Raw genomic sequence first — 15,324 nt, 5'->3', positions numbered from 1 at the left:
TTAAAATTATATACAAAAGTAAGTAAAGACAATAAGATTTTGAACTTCCATGAACCCATCACCCAGCTGCAGCGTTACTAACGTTATACCTTTCTGGTTTCATCTACCTAAATCTTTCCTACCCTGATACCTACTTTTTTTCCTTTTTTTTTTTTTCTTAAAGCAAAACCCACACTTCAAACCATTTAAAACGCATATGTCAGTATATATTTATAATAGATAAATTAAGCCTTATATTAAAATTTTAATGTAATTGTAAGAGCTCTGTCACACCTAACGAAGTTAACTTTGATTTTTGATTTTTTTTGAACCTAGTCCATGTTCAGTATCCTAGTTTCCTTGAAAAATGTCTCTTTATAGTTAATGTTCAAAGTAGAATCCAAAAAGGTCTACTCATGACATTTGGTTAACAGTTCTCTTTAATTTGTGTCCCCTCTCCCCCCACATTTTTTTCATGCAGTTTACTTGTTGAGGAGATTGTGTCGCATGGACTATATAATTTCCCTCCTTAGGCATTTGGGTAATTCCGTCCTTATGGTGTCATTCCCAAAGCATAGTGCATTGCCTGTGTTATGCACTTCCTGCTGCATCACATTAAGAGATACCTAATGTCAAGTTGTTCTATATTTAGGGATGAGATTGATCAGTGGATTCAGTTGTTATCATTATGAATCCATTATAAAGTTCCTCATCACCTTTCACCCAGTGATTTTAGCAGCTTCTGATGGTGGTTGGTTAGACTCCTTATTTTACCAGGAGTTGCAAAATTATGAATTTCTAATTCTTTTATTCTTTCTGTGTTTATTATGCAGAATTCTTTTCTAACAGTGGTTCTCAAAAAGTGTAGGCCTCTGCAGCATCAATATCACCTGGGAATTTGTTGGAAATGCAAATTCTTGGGTCCTATCCCAGACCTACATCAGAAACTATTGGTAGGAACCAGTTATATGTGTATTAACAAGCCCTGTAAGTGGTTCTGAGGCATGCTGCAGTTTGAGCATTTGTTGCATAAGAGCTTTCTTCATCAGCCATTGTTGACTCTGAAATACAGTTCATCCAGGAAAAGGAGGATAAATGGCTTACTTTTTCCCCCTTGCCAGCTGAATTAGTTCTTTAGCAACCTTTTTTTTTAAAGTATTTTTTATGAACTTATGGATTTTTAGCTGTTTGTGTTTCAGACCATTGTAGTCGTTCTTTTTGATACTCTTTTGCCAGTGGCAGCATCTTGGGGCATTACTTGTGTCCTTTGGATACAACCTTGGTAGTTTTTAAAATAGCTTTCTTACTTTCTATCACGACGAGATGTTACAGGCTCATCTTACGTAGTTCCTGCTTTTATTAACAAAATGTTATTTAGGGACCGTAGTATGTGTTGATTGATTTCAGTGCATTTCTTTGAGTGCATTTAATTACTTTAATACTTCTTTCATTGGTAAATGGGGATAATAACTTATTCTGTAGGGTTGTTTTGAAGACTAAATGAGATACGTAATAAACTTTTAGAACAGTGCCTAGGTCATAAGAAACTAGTCAATATTATTTTAAAGATATTCTTAATCGGCCAAAAAAGTTTTAGTTTCAGTTCCACTCTATAAGCATAATGTGAATATACAATGTGATGTGTATTCTTTAGAACTCTTCCAGTTCACAGTGTCTTTTTTATAGTGGTGTAATGGTCCGGGATGAAGTTTGTGCTTTTCAAGATTTTAAGAATTCATTTGTTGCATATACCAAAATGAAGGTTTTTAAAATTTGAGGAAGCAGAATTGCCTTGGGCCTTTTAGAATGGGAAAGATGTCCATTTGTCTGGGCCTAGGTGGAGTTTTTTTTTAAACCAGACATTGAGACAGGAGAGATCGTGGGTAAATGGACTTGCAGGACAAAGTCAGTTGGTGGAGCGCCAAGTCAGTACTACCCAGAAGCCCTTTTCAGCATGGAGGCTCAAGTTAATCATTTAATCTATAGCTCATATGTTTCCCTGTTATGACTTCTTTGTTGGTAACTCTTGATCCCCCTTAAATTCTTTCTTGATCTTCCCCCAGAGTAAAGCTATCTACTATGTATGTGTGTGTTTGTTTGGATGTGTGTAATTCAATACTATTAGATATCTTTCTATATTTTTATATAAATCTATCTCATTTTTTAACAGCTATAGAGTTGGATTGTATGAATGTACCATGATTTAATTAGTTCTCTCTTTTGTGTTTTATCATTAATATCCTTAGTGATTTCTTTGTGCATTTATGAGAAGATACCCATAGGATAAATTCCTAGAAGTGAAATTTGCAGGATCAAGGGATTTGTGCGTTTACATTTTTCATAGATATTGCCAAATTATTTTTCTAAGAAGTCGCACTAATTTATATTTTAATCACAATGTCTGAAGGTATCTAAAGGTGATAATCTTACCCTTATTCTTGCCAACTTTAGTTAGTGTCAGACGTTCATCTTGATCAATTTAACAGGTAGAAAATGATAGTTGGTTTTAATTGCTTAACATTTGTACTTTTTGGCCTTCCCCTTCACACTACTTGCGTATTTTTCTTTGGGGTTATGATTTGTGAGAACTCTAGAATGGAGGAGGGGAAAGGAAAATATTTGAACTCAATACACTGAAAATAAGAAAGAGTGCTAGATCTGTAAGAAAGTTTGTCTTCCATAATCAGAATTTGAAGTTGAGGTTTCTGAAAGTAGTGTTAATTTTACATGTGTTCCCCTTTCAGCTGCTGGGTGAGGTTAAGACCAGAAGCTAAATTAGTAGAACAAATAATTAAAGACATAGGTTAGGCCAAAATTTATTGATTTAGTAGATGTTGAGCAAATTATGAATCAGCTACTGGCCTTGATTCCATAGATTAGTAGATGAGACTGACAGTTGTTGCTTTAGATGGAATTTAGTTGGGAAGCACCAGATTAAATAAAAACAATTATAGTTGGAGTAAATGCTCCATAGGAAAAGTATGAGGTGGTATGAGAGAGCATATCAGGGCTGCCTAACCTATGTGTAGTGGGTGGTCAGGGAAAAATTAGAGGAAACCATTTAACTGAGGTCTAAAGCATGGGTAGGAGTTGGGGAAATTGGAGGAGTAGTAGTGTTGGGCATGAAGAGAGAGTAGTGTAGAGGTGGAGACAGACCTTTTTGGGCCTTTGGTTCATGTTAAGGATTTAAAATGTTATCTGGAGAACAGTAGAAAATCTTTGAAGGATTTTAAGCAAGGGATGGGCTACCAAAAGTGTGAGGCATCCTGGCAGTGATACAGGAGTATCCCAGCTCTATCCATTTTTCACCCACCTCAGCCATTAAGAAGCAGCCATCTGTGTCTGACTGAACTGTTTGTCCTGTCCAGGATCGATAGAATCCATTCAAGAACCATCTGTTGATTATGCATTTTCTGTGGCAAAGAATATAACTAAGTTAAAGCAGTTTCTGCCTTACAGCCACCTATCCATCCATATGAACATGTTTTCTAGTCTGTGATTCAGTTTATCAGGGAAATAAATAAATAAGGCTGTCCAACAGTTGTTAATAAATCCTTAATAAATTTTTGTTTCAAGATAATGGCTTTTCTTCTGATGTCCTTCTATAAGAACTGCAGTAATGCTCATTGGTGTGTGTGTGTACGTGCATGTGTGTGTGTGTGTATATATATATATATATATATATATATTTGTTTATTAAATTTTTTTGCTGCCTCTATATAGAATGCTTCCCTTGGAAAGAAGGTTCCTGTGTTTACAGATAAAACAAATTTTTTTTAGCTATTTGTTGTATTTATCAGCATTATCATCTACTGTGGTTGTAAATTTCAATCTACATAAAAACAGTGTTTAAATTAGATTATGATATTCTGTATCATATCAAAACAAGTAGGCATATGGTCTGAACAGTGTAAGAAAATAAGTAATGATCCTATCACTTTCTGATTATGAAGAAGTAAAACTAGATTATGAACTCAGTATGAATTAGTGAGACTAGATGGCATTTCTGTAATCCTTTGAATAAGTTTGTTTCCTATTGTTTACTAGTCTGGATTCTTCTTTCTGAAGCTTTGTAATCGATCCTTATTTGAATTGTTTGTGAATTATTGTGTATCCATTTCTTACTTGTGTGATGAACTAAACTTGTATCGCCCTTTTTGGGGAGTATGCTCAACTTTTTAGGTAATACTATGTTCTCTTATATTAGCCAGCCAGATATTATTATTATTTGTTTTGATGTACCTATTCATATACAAGGCCCCTGGAAAAGGGCTATACTTAGTACCTACAGGAGCTTAAAATTTAGTTCAGTGAGGTGAGATATAAGAAAATGGTTTCTCACAATACATTGACTAGTCCTTACTTGGCTTATATTGGTACAAACATAGCAGTATACACACAGACTAACAGGGATATAATATTGAATTTATGGTTGCTTTCAGTGGTGGTGTCATATATTAGTGGAGAGAAAGAATTAAAAAAAGAGAACTAACATACTTAGTCATGTGACCTATCATGTGCCAGATTGTATGGTGCTTGCAAACTCCTGATTGAACAGGAAGGGTTATTTTTGGTCTGTGCCCAGCATGGTCCCTGGCACATAGCAAACATTAAATAAACGCTAGTTAAATTGAATGGAAGATTGGGAAAATAGGTGTCTTTATAAGGAACCTGTGAACAGTAAAAACGTAGACGTTGATTACATCAGACCCATTATTTAGCCTTATATTATGTTGCCAATAGAGTTATTTCTTTAAGAAATTATGAAATGGCTTGCTTGCCCTTTCTGTTAACTTTGCATGTCTTAGTAACAATTTATGGCTCTGTTATTTATAACTTATAAAAATTTATTTGAAAATCATTTTTGTGATTTTCTTCTGGAATTGCTTGTTGTGATTTGTTGCATTAGTTTATTATTTGTTCTACGTAAAGTTTTAAATGGAAGTAAACTTTTTTCCCTGAAAATTTGGAGAAGGGTATAATTTATGGCAATTTCTAGTTTTTCTCATATTTTAGCCTGGGTTCCACAAGGAAAGAAATGAAAATGATGTTTTGGTATTTGGATTCCATACTAAAGCCATGCTCCTGGTACAGAGTTCATTCTTTGGAATATACTGGGAAATGTATGTTGAAATCTTGAAAATTTTTACTTTAGTGTACATTGCAGAAATGATTCTGAATTATTTTCAAGAGATTAGTAGCTCACAAATTTTAAAAACAGTGTAAAATGTATACTTTTAAATGTTTGTGGTAAAATAAACATAACAAAAAATTGACCACTTTAATCATTTTTAAGTGTGAAGTTTAATGGTATTAAGTACATTTATACTGTTATGCAACTATCATTAGCATCCATCTCCAGAACTCTTTTCCTCTTATAAAACTGGAACTCTATACCCATTAAACAGTAACTCTCCATATCTCCCTCACCCTAGCCCCTGGCAATCACCATTCTACTTTTTCTTTGAATTTGACTATTCTAGGCACCTGATATAAATGGAATCATACAGTATATGTCTTTTTGTGACTGGCTTGTTTCACTTAACTTGATGTCCTCTGGGTTCATTCATATTGTAGCATGTGTCAGAATGTCCTTTCTTTTTAAGGCTGAGTAGTATTCTATTTGTATGTATATACCACCTTTTGCTTATCTGTTCATCTTTTGACAGACACTTGGATTGCTTCCACTTTTTGGCTGTTGTGAATAATAGTGCTAACATTCTAAAATATTTTGGTTGAGTTGCTACTAAATCTTCTCTAAAGGTAATATCCTCTTTCATTTATGACAGTAGGCATAGTCCATTTGTAAAGAGGGAATGCTTTGGAGTTGGACTTTTAGGATTCAAATCATGGCTGATCCCTTCCTGTCTATTTCACTGTGGGCGGATAACCTTTTTGATGTCTATTTTTATTCAACTGCCAAATGCAGATAATAATGGTACCTTACATTATATGGATTAAGTTAGGTTTTATATATATATATATCTATATATATATATATATATAAAGTGCTTAGAACAGATTTGAGTATTTAAACTCATTTTGATGCTAAGAAGGCAAATACTTGGATTAAATAATACTTTTAATACTTGGATTAAATAAGACCCTTTCTTTGTGTGGGGTTTTGTGGGCAGAGGCAGGGGTAGGTACAAAAAAAAAAAAAAAGATAGGGTTGAATACTGGGAAAGTTACCATTATTATCATTTTCATGGGAAAGGGTCCTGGTATCTTAACCAGTTATACTCTATGGCTTGACTAACCAGACAAGCCAGAAGAATCAGAAATTGGTCTCTGTTATTGCCATCTCTCCCTTATCTTTATTCTATGCCAGCAACTTTCAAAAGCACGAAAATTGGTGGGCTGCAGCTTTAGACAGGCAAACCAGGTTATGCAGTGGGCGGCACAGGTTTGTAAGGTCTGATCAGTTGTGACTCAGTATTTTACAGTTTCTTATGAGAAGGTTGGGATGCTAGTTTCCCCTAAAAGAAAAATGTGAACTCAAAAGTGGGTTAAATTTTAAATTGAGTACTCAAATCTTGAGGACCAAATCCACCTTGCCCAAATATTTGTCTTAAATCCAATAAACTGGCCCACATGAATAGTGCACTGGATTATCAGTCCTGATCATACGTCGCCTACACCATCGTAATGTGATGCCACAAAGTATGTTGTTTCTGAATATAATTGTACAACTTTGAATGATTCAATTTTAATTCTAGTAAAATTGTATTATGAAAATAGTCAATATAAAAGATTGTGTTCAACTAATAGGTTTTCCTTTTATATATGAATCGTAAGTCATATTCAATACTACCATGCCACTTAACATTGTAACCAGTAAAAAATGGATTCTGGTCAGCAATTCGTGAAATCTTATCTGCTCTTTTAGGAGGATGACTATACCCACAGAATATAGTGAGTAGGGGCATATTTTTGTCAAGATGAATCAGTTATTTAAGGCCATGTAATCCAAAGGGGGGAAAAAAATCTAAACTTTGTCCATTTGGTTTCCCTAACATTTACTTTATTAGCTTGGCAAATATTTATTTCATAAGCAAAAAATATGTAATTGATTGAAGTGATGTCTCTTTCAACCTATTTTACGTTTTGTATTCTTTTGTTCGACAGTAATATTGAGTTTTAAATCAACATGGGTATTAAAATAGTCATAAATTCAGTTAAGATTTAAGGTACCATTTTAATAACATGACCAATCACCATCTTAAGTGGCTGTATTTCATGTAGTGTTTAATAGTTTTAATAAAATTTAGTACAGGATAGTCAGATGTGAGGATTTCTGTGTATAAAACTATTAGTTTGGAAATAATTAAGACTAGCAATCAAGGATCGCTCAGCCAAGATCGATTCCAGTGAGAAGGATTCTGGGAGGTTGGCAGGACGTATGGACTGGCATCTCCTCTCTCTTTTGACCTTTCCCAAATTCTTCTGGTTTGTGGTAACTTGTTCCACGTTCCAAACCAGGACCTTCTGTTGTAAGATAACTCATGCAAGTGGTTACTATCTTGCCTGGCCAGGGCGGGCGGTTTTGGTCAGTGTTTCCCTTAACAGTCTCTTCGTCTCACACCGGCTCTGCCAGACACAGGCAAGGAGGGGCCAGGGCCTCCCTCAAGCTGCAGCCTCTGCCTCCTCCCTGCCCGCCTGCCCACCTGACAGCTGGTCCATCCCTGGCCCTGTGGTGCTCATGTGCACGACACGAGGTGGTAGTATTTTTATTTTTAAGGTTTGATTTTTTTTTTAATATAGAATTAGGCTTTTTATCTTGTGTCATGTAACAGTCTATTTCCTTACCACCAATTTCTTTTTAATTTTGGATTAAATAAATAATTTTGTTTTGGGAAAAAAAAAAGACTAACTAATCAAGGATAAGTGGTTTGGGCGACTTAGAACTGTAAGGAAACAGATATTTCATTGACTAGCTCTGCCTCTTAAGTTCTCTTTTTTCCTCACATGAGTGATCTTCAGAAACCAGAGTAGTTATCTTTTAAAGAATAATGACTTGCTAAGTTTGGTAGTAGAATGAGAAGCTAGGGTTGAACATAATACACAGAGGTTAGTAAGTTTGTCGTAGTTCTCAAACTGCTTAATTCAGGTATTGAGAAAGTTTGTCTAAATTAAGTGAGGATATTTTAATTAGGTTAAATTTTTTTTTTTTTTTTCCAGCCAAACCAAACAGGAAGCTTACTTTTCTCTACCTAGCTAATGATGTCATTCAGAACAGCAAAAGGAAGGGGCCAGAGTTTACAAAAGATTTTGCACCAGTTATAGTGGAGGCTTTTAAGCATGTTTCAAGGTATGATAATTGTTTTGGGTACTAGGTAACCTGTTGTAAATGCCTAATGTGTCCTTTTGCTAAAACTTGCCTTAAGACATTAAAATAAAAAAACAAAGTATATATTTCTTTGAAGTTTTCACTTGAAAAGACTTACCTGTAATGGCATTTGTAAATGTGTTAAATACTTGCTGTGAAGGAAAAATTTTTTGAGCTGTTACTAAGGTGGGCATTTGGAGTATTTGAATTTCACCTTTTCCTTAAGTAACCAAAAGCAACTGCCATTTTGGAATGAAATTCATTAAGAATGAATGAATGTGTTGAATTGAAAATTTGTGTGCTTATAAAACTATCAATCTTCCAACTAATATTTCTGGAAAAACTTAGTACCCCTTTCTCTCATATTGTTTCTAATGGTTTTAAGGTTTTCTAGTGTGTGGGTGTATGTCATAACATTTTTAAATGCTTTGGAAATACAGAATATTTAAAATAATCATAAGCCTGTTGAAAATTTTGCTACAGAAAAATTCTGAAGGTAGAAATCTGTACTTTTAAAATGCTTATTTCCAAACATTATATGCAAATATTTGGTAGATTACTGGGTAAACATTATTGGGGTAGGCGATTAAATCAGTCTAAATTATAGAAATCAGTGGTGAATGATGATCTGTGTTGAATGATTTAAGGATGAAAATATACTTACCACATGCCCTGCAGGTTTAGTCACAGTAGTTGCATTTTTAAAAAAAATTATAGAGTGTGGAAAAAAAAATTACAGAGTGTGAAACACTGCAGTATATTGCTTTCTTAAATTAATATTATTCATCCTTCAATTTAGATACTCTTACCATCTTTTCAGGTGCTGGTGTTTCTTAGAGTTTAGTCCTGGGCCTTCTTCTGGTGTCATATTCTTTACTAGCCCTCTGGGTGATTTCATACATTACATGTATTTAGTTATTATCCATAATCTAAAAACTGGCAATCTTATGCTTCAGTCCAGATGTTTTTCCTTTTAGTCCTGTATATCCAATTGCCTATTGATTTCTAGTAGTATGCCTCCAAACATCTCAGACTCACTGTGTCTGTTATTGAACTCACTGTGTCCTTCCTCCCTGTCAAACTTGCTTCCTCTCTGGGTTCACTCTGTTGATGAATGGCAACTCCATCTATCCAGATGCCCATGTGAGAAACTAGGTGTTATCTTGAACTCTCTGTGATATAGTGATTTATAATATATCAACTGTCCTTTCTCCTTCACGCCCCTTATCCCTTATAGTACATATAGTTCCCTCGGTTCTTTAGATTTCTTTCCATTCCAATTACCATAATGTCATTTCTGTATAATTACAGTAGCCTCCAGTATTGTTTAATCCATTTAGGAAACTGTAGCCAGAGTTGCAGAGCTGATACAACGCTCTCTTGCCTTTGAGTAGTTCTCGTTTGTCCTAGAGATCAAGTCTCAGGTCCTGAGTAAGAATTCAGGTGTTCCTTCATGGCCCAGGCTACCTCTTCAGTCTCCTGTCTCAATTCCCCATGGCCATCCCGCAACCACCACACTCTCTCACACACACTCTATACACTATACAGTTTAAGCTAACTGAATCTCTTAGTTCTTTCTGCCTTAGGCTTTTTAATATATGTCGCTCCTCCCTAGAATTCAATAAAATATTTATTGACCACCTACTATGTGCTAGTCAGTGAGGATACAGTAGTGAAAGAGACAAAGTTCTGTTCTAGTGGAGCTTACATTTCAGTGGATGACAAAGTAATAGACAAGTGAATATATATTAAAATGTCAAAAGATAAGTACTGTGAAGAAACGTAAAGCAGGGAAGGAGCTAGAGAGTGTGATGGTGCTCAGTTATTTTATGAGATAAAGATTGACTGTTTTGGGGAGGTAGCATTTGAACAGAGACTAAAGGGAGGGATGAAACAAGCCATTTGACTCTAGGAGGAAAGGATCCTAGGTAGAGAAAAAACTTGGCAGAGCAGTGAGATAGCCATGTGCTGGGCATGTTTGAGGATCAGCAAGGAGATTTGTATTTAGGAAATGTGGACTGAGAGGTAGCCAGGAAGCAGAATATGTCCACTTTGTGGCCCAGGACAAGAATTTCGCTTTTATTCTTGGTATGATTGGTGGTTCTTAGAGAACTGAGAGCAGTATGATATGATTTACTTTAGTAGAGAATAGAATGAAGGAGTAGAGCCTGGGAGACCAATGAGAAGACTGTTACCAAAATCCAGGCAAGATCAACGAAGATCCTGCATGCCGCAACTAAGACCTGACGCAGCCAAAAATAAATTAAATAAACAAATAAATAATAAATCTTTAAAAAAAAAATCCAGGCAAGAGATAATAGTGGCTCAGTCTACAGTGGTAGTGATGAAGGCGGTGGGAAGTGGTTGGAAGTAGTCTGTTTCCCACTTCCCTGTATATCCAGTCTTTAGAACTCAGATTAAATACATCATTTCCTCAAATACCCTTCCTCACATACCCTTCCTGGTCTCTCTTGAAGTGGACCGTGTCTCTCTGTTAAGCCTGTCTTTAACACCCTGTTCTCTTTTGTGGCACTTATAAAAATACAGCTGCCATAAGCTCCATTTGTATCTCCAGTGTCAGAGATAGTACCTTGATCAATAAATATTTGTTAAATAAGTTTAAAAATCACCCATTAGAAATCTTCCTTAGCTTTATGTTCATCCCCCATTAGGTTAGGGGTACCTTCTTGATAACCCCTAGTCACCAGTACTAACACTTTCATCATTTTTTGTTTAATAATATGTCTCTAAGCTCTTTAAGGGAAGCAGGGAATATGTCTATCTTGGTCACTTCACCCCTGAACTGCTGGTCACATAGTGGAACTTAGTAAACATTTGGGAGCTTTTTTCAGGGAATGAGTGTCATTGTATTTAATATCACCATTATCTTTGCAATAGCACTATGCATTTTACTGTTAATATTTTTATCTTTCTTTAGTGAAACTGATGAAAGTTGTAAGAAGCACCTTGGAAGAGTGTTATCTATTTGGGAAGAAAGGTCTGTTTATGAAAATGATGTATTAGAACAACTTAAGCAAGCTCTGTGTAAGTATATAATCTTTTATCATTATCTCTTCATTAAAATGTATTCTCTCATTAATACTTAAATGTTCTTTCAATTCAGATGGCGATAAGAAGCCTAGGAAGCGAACATATGAACAGATAAAGGTGGATGAGAATGAAAACTGTTCCTCTCTAGGATCTCCAAGTGAACCACCACAGGTAGTGGTTTTTCTCTGTTAAGGGAGTTAATTGCTAGTACTTCATGTAGCCATCAAGCTTTACTAATTTCAATGTTTTACTTCTGTAAATTGACTTTTATTATAATTCTGGGTACAGGAAAGAAGCTATGTGAATAAGTCTTATTTTCTGATTAATACATTGCTTATGTTTAATGTAGTGTGTTGTATATTGTATATTAGGCACTTACATTTTGCGTAGAAGGAGTATTTGATTGCTAAGTATGATTAGGTCTGATGAGATATCTACCATTTAAACAGTTTCCTTTTAAATAAATAAAACATTATATGATAAGACTATTCTGTTGTTTGATTTAAGTATGCTAAAAATTCCATGCCTAGAGATAAGCACCACTCTTTTAAGTATTTTTGCTTTTAAACATGTAAAAATGCATGTTAGAGTTAATGAGTATGTATTCATACAGTTCTATGTAACGATATAAAACCATGTAGTTCCATGGTAATAAAATAAGATGAATCAGAATCATTATCTTAATACTCCATGTCCTCCCAGGTTGATACAATATAGCATTTTCTAACCATCAGATGATTCCAAAAAGACATTTTTACCTTAATTATGTGGGCATTGAGTCTTAAAGCTTCCTGCTTCTATGTTTCAAACATATAGGAGGGACAGATAAAATTTTAAAGGAGAAAACGAAGACATAGCCATATTCTTAAAACAAGGTAAATATTGCCATGGGCTACAAATGGTACCGAAACATAACTCAAAATGTGAGCCAGAGTGTGGTTCCTGCTGAGTTTTTGTCTGGAAGCAGACATGGTTTGCAGAAAGTAGTATCCTGTAGAGTAACAAGAACTTAAGGAGTTGGAGACCTGGACCAGAACTCACTGCATGAAACCTGAAGCTGGATGAAGCTCTTTCCGCCATGAAAAGAGCTTGAAATAAAGATACAACCAATTACTGCCTGGAATTGTGGATTTATATCAGTGTTAGTACTTGGGAGGCAGAAAGAATTTGACTGAGGGTCTCAGCTAGTACCTGAGTCAAGCCCCTACTGGGGCTTAATGACAGGAATGCTGAAGCCCATATGGTCACCATGGATAAGAGCTTGAATAGAAATGTAATAGGAACATAACGTTTGGAACAACCAAACACTAAGGCTTATATTTCTCTCTGTTTGGTAATAATTCAAGACAAGGAATCACTTTTTGCTAAGAGCCCCGTAATGACTCCATGAACAGTATTTTACCCAAGTTGTAAATATAGGGTCTTACCCTCTCCTATTCTACCTGATGAAAGAGTAACCTAAGTTGTACTTCCTAGGAGTTTCTGAGTAACCACCTGACTCTTCCCTAGTACTTGTGTAAAATGCTATATCGTGTTTTGTTTTATAATGACCGTTTTCAGATTAGTTGTACTGCGTAATTCTCAGTGGTTCAGCTTTATAGTTACCATTTTATATATGTCATTCTTTATAAGAATGGCTAAAATTTTTCTTTATAGAATGTAGTTGAACACATTTCATTCTCCTCTATCAGGAAGTCCTAGGCTAGTATTGTTTGAGACAACTTTGCTTTCTTATCTGGATCCTTGACTGAGCTTTGGGAACTTAGAATTAGCTCATGTAGGAGTGTGAAGGTGCAATGAGAGTAGGTTGTAATTAAAGCATGCGTACATCGTCAAAACCGTAAAGCCAGAGTTTCTTCTTAGAACTCCAGAAAATTTTAGAACTTTCTAAGTGATTAAAAATTAAAAATATATAAGTTATTTGGGGCACCATGGGAAACAAGCTTCCCGGTAATTGTCATTGCTCTTAAGCTCACTTTCATTGTAGAGGGGAAATATAACAAAATTATTTTTTTAAATATTGGGATTTTAAACGTAGTGGTGAATTAAAAGCACACTTGGGATAGTATATTTCTTATTAGGTTCCATTCATTCTTATCATGTTTGATCATTTGCTATGTGCTAGACCCCATTGATAGCATTTTTTATAAGGGAATAGCTTAAAGAAAAATCAGTTACTGGCTGTTAGTGTCATCTGAATATATACATACACAGAATTTGAATATCCTATATTTTTCATGTATGTGTGTAATTTCCTAGTGTTCTAGGATCTAGGCTTAGAGATGAAAAAAAGAAAAAAAAGAAAAAGGGAGGTGGGATGGGAATGGAGACTAGTAAAAAGAAAATTTACTCCATTTTCTTTGGAATAACTTTAGATATATTATGAATTGTGAAATCATCAGCAGAGACTTGCCCTTCCTTCCTAATTATAGCTGGTATGAAAACAGTGCAACTAAAATATTCTGATGATAAAATACTGGTTAAGCATTATATAAATATTAGTCACCAGATATATGGAACTTTGTAATATTTTAATGATCTTAGTAACAAACCATAGAATATTTAAGGTGCCATATTTGAACATACATATTCCAAAACTACATTTCTCTTATGCTTTAACTACTTTATTGAGAAATGGAATTTGGGGGGCTCTTCTTCGTTGTGGTAGATGATGATTTGTATCCCCCATCCCCCAATATCCAATTTAATACAAAAAATTCTTATGTATAATGATAATACAATGACTATATCATACATAAAACTTGTATTCTCCAGGTTGAAATTATAGCCTGCCTTTTACCACTGTATGTATTTGACTTATTAATGAATCACATCATTTTAATAGTCAGATAATTATTTTTACACTATCTGTCTCCACCACTAGAAATATCTATGTTTCCAAATTATATATTTCCAATACCTAATATAGTGTAGCTTTTTTCTTAATATATGAAAGAAATGGACTGTCTCTGAAAGCAGTTTAAACTAATAGCCCATAAGGATTAAGGAATATGAAATAAATTTCAAGTCTTTTATATTTGTGTAAGCTTCACTAATTTTGCTTCTAAAGTTGTATAACTTTTTAGACTCTAGATCTCGTTAGAGCATTACAAGATCTAGAAAATGCAGCTTCTGGTGATGCAGCGGTTCATCAAAGGATAGCTTCTTTGCCTGTTGAAGTTCAAGAAGTATCCCTACTAGATAAAATAACAGGTAAGAAAAGAAAATGTGATCTGGAACTTCTTTGGGAGTTGGAGTAAGGAAACCACATATGGCATTGTTTTTGTTGTGTAATAATTTTGTTATTCTGTGCTTTTCTTAGACAAAGAATCTGGAGAAAGACTTTCTAAAATGGTAGAGGATGCTTGTATGTTGCTGGCAGATTACAATGGCAGATTGGCGGCTGAAATAGATGATAGGAAGCAACTCACTCGAATGTTAGCAGATTTTCTTCGTTGTCAAAAGGAAGCCCTTGCAGAGAAAGAACATAAATTGGAAGTGCGTAACCTTTTCCTTATTTAGTGCTTATTTATTTAATTTATTTTTTGGTAGGAATTTAAAAATAGCTTAATATTCCTGAACATTTTGCATTTTTTGGACATAGACCTTTTTAGACAATGGCCCAGGTAAGCTACTCCTTGCATTAATTGGTTTCTTTTTATTTGAACCAAATCAATCTGCCTAAGTAAATTTAGAAATTTGGAATTAGCAGAATTGGTTGCATTTTAAAATTATTCACGTGAAATTCCAGTAATAGTATTTCATCTTCTGAGCTTAAACCTTTATCTTCAAGAACAAAAATAATGGGAAAATAGTTGGTATAAAGTCTGGTGTCAACTACAGTAAATCATGGTTGGACTTATTTAATTTCTGTCTGAGTACATGCAGTCTTTTGGGTATACAGTTATGAAATAAAGACTTTTTGTTATGGGTATCCCCAGTCTCCCTGTTCCTGAACATCATTT

General features: G+C 34.7%; 1 protein-coding gene across 1 annotated transcript in view; it reads left to right on the top strand.

Moving 5' to 3' along the window:
• The window catches only part of RPRD1A (regulation of nuclear pre-mRNA domain containing 1A), a 72,772-nt gene that overhangs the window by 24,306 nt on the left and 33,142 nt on the right, over window positions 1–15,324 (top strand). Inside the window, exons 2-6 of the mRNA XM_068563512.1 lie at window positions 8,161–8,290; window positions 11,247–11,353; window positions 11,433–11,530; window positions 14,446–14,572; window positions 14,682–14,857. Coding sequence (XP_068419613.1) covers window positions 8,161–8,290; window positions 11,247–11,353; window positions 11,433–11,530; window positions 14,446–14,572; window positions 14,682–14,857 — 638 coding nt within the window. The remainder of the gene's footprint in view (window positions 1–8,160; window positions 8,291–11,246; window positions 11,354–11,432; window positions 11,531–14,445; window positions 14,573–14,681; window positions 14,858–15,324) is intronic.

This window comes from Eschrichtius robustus, chromosome 14 (assembly GCF_028021215.1).
Source record: "Eschrichtius robustus isolate mEscRob2 chromosome 14, mEscRob2.pri, whole genome shotgun sequence".
Taxonomy (NCBI): Eukaryota; Metazoa; Chordata; class Mammalia; order Artiodactyla; family Eschrichtiidae; genus Eschrichtius; species Eschrichtius robustus.
This window is presented reverse-complemented; position numbering and strand designations above follow the sequence as displayed.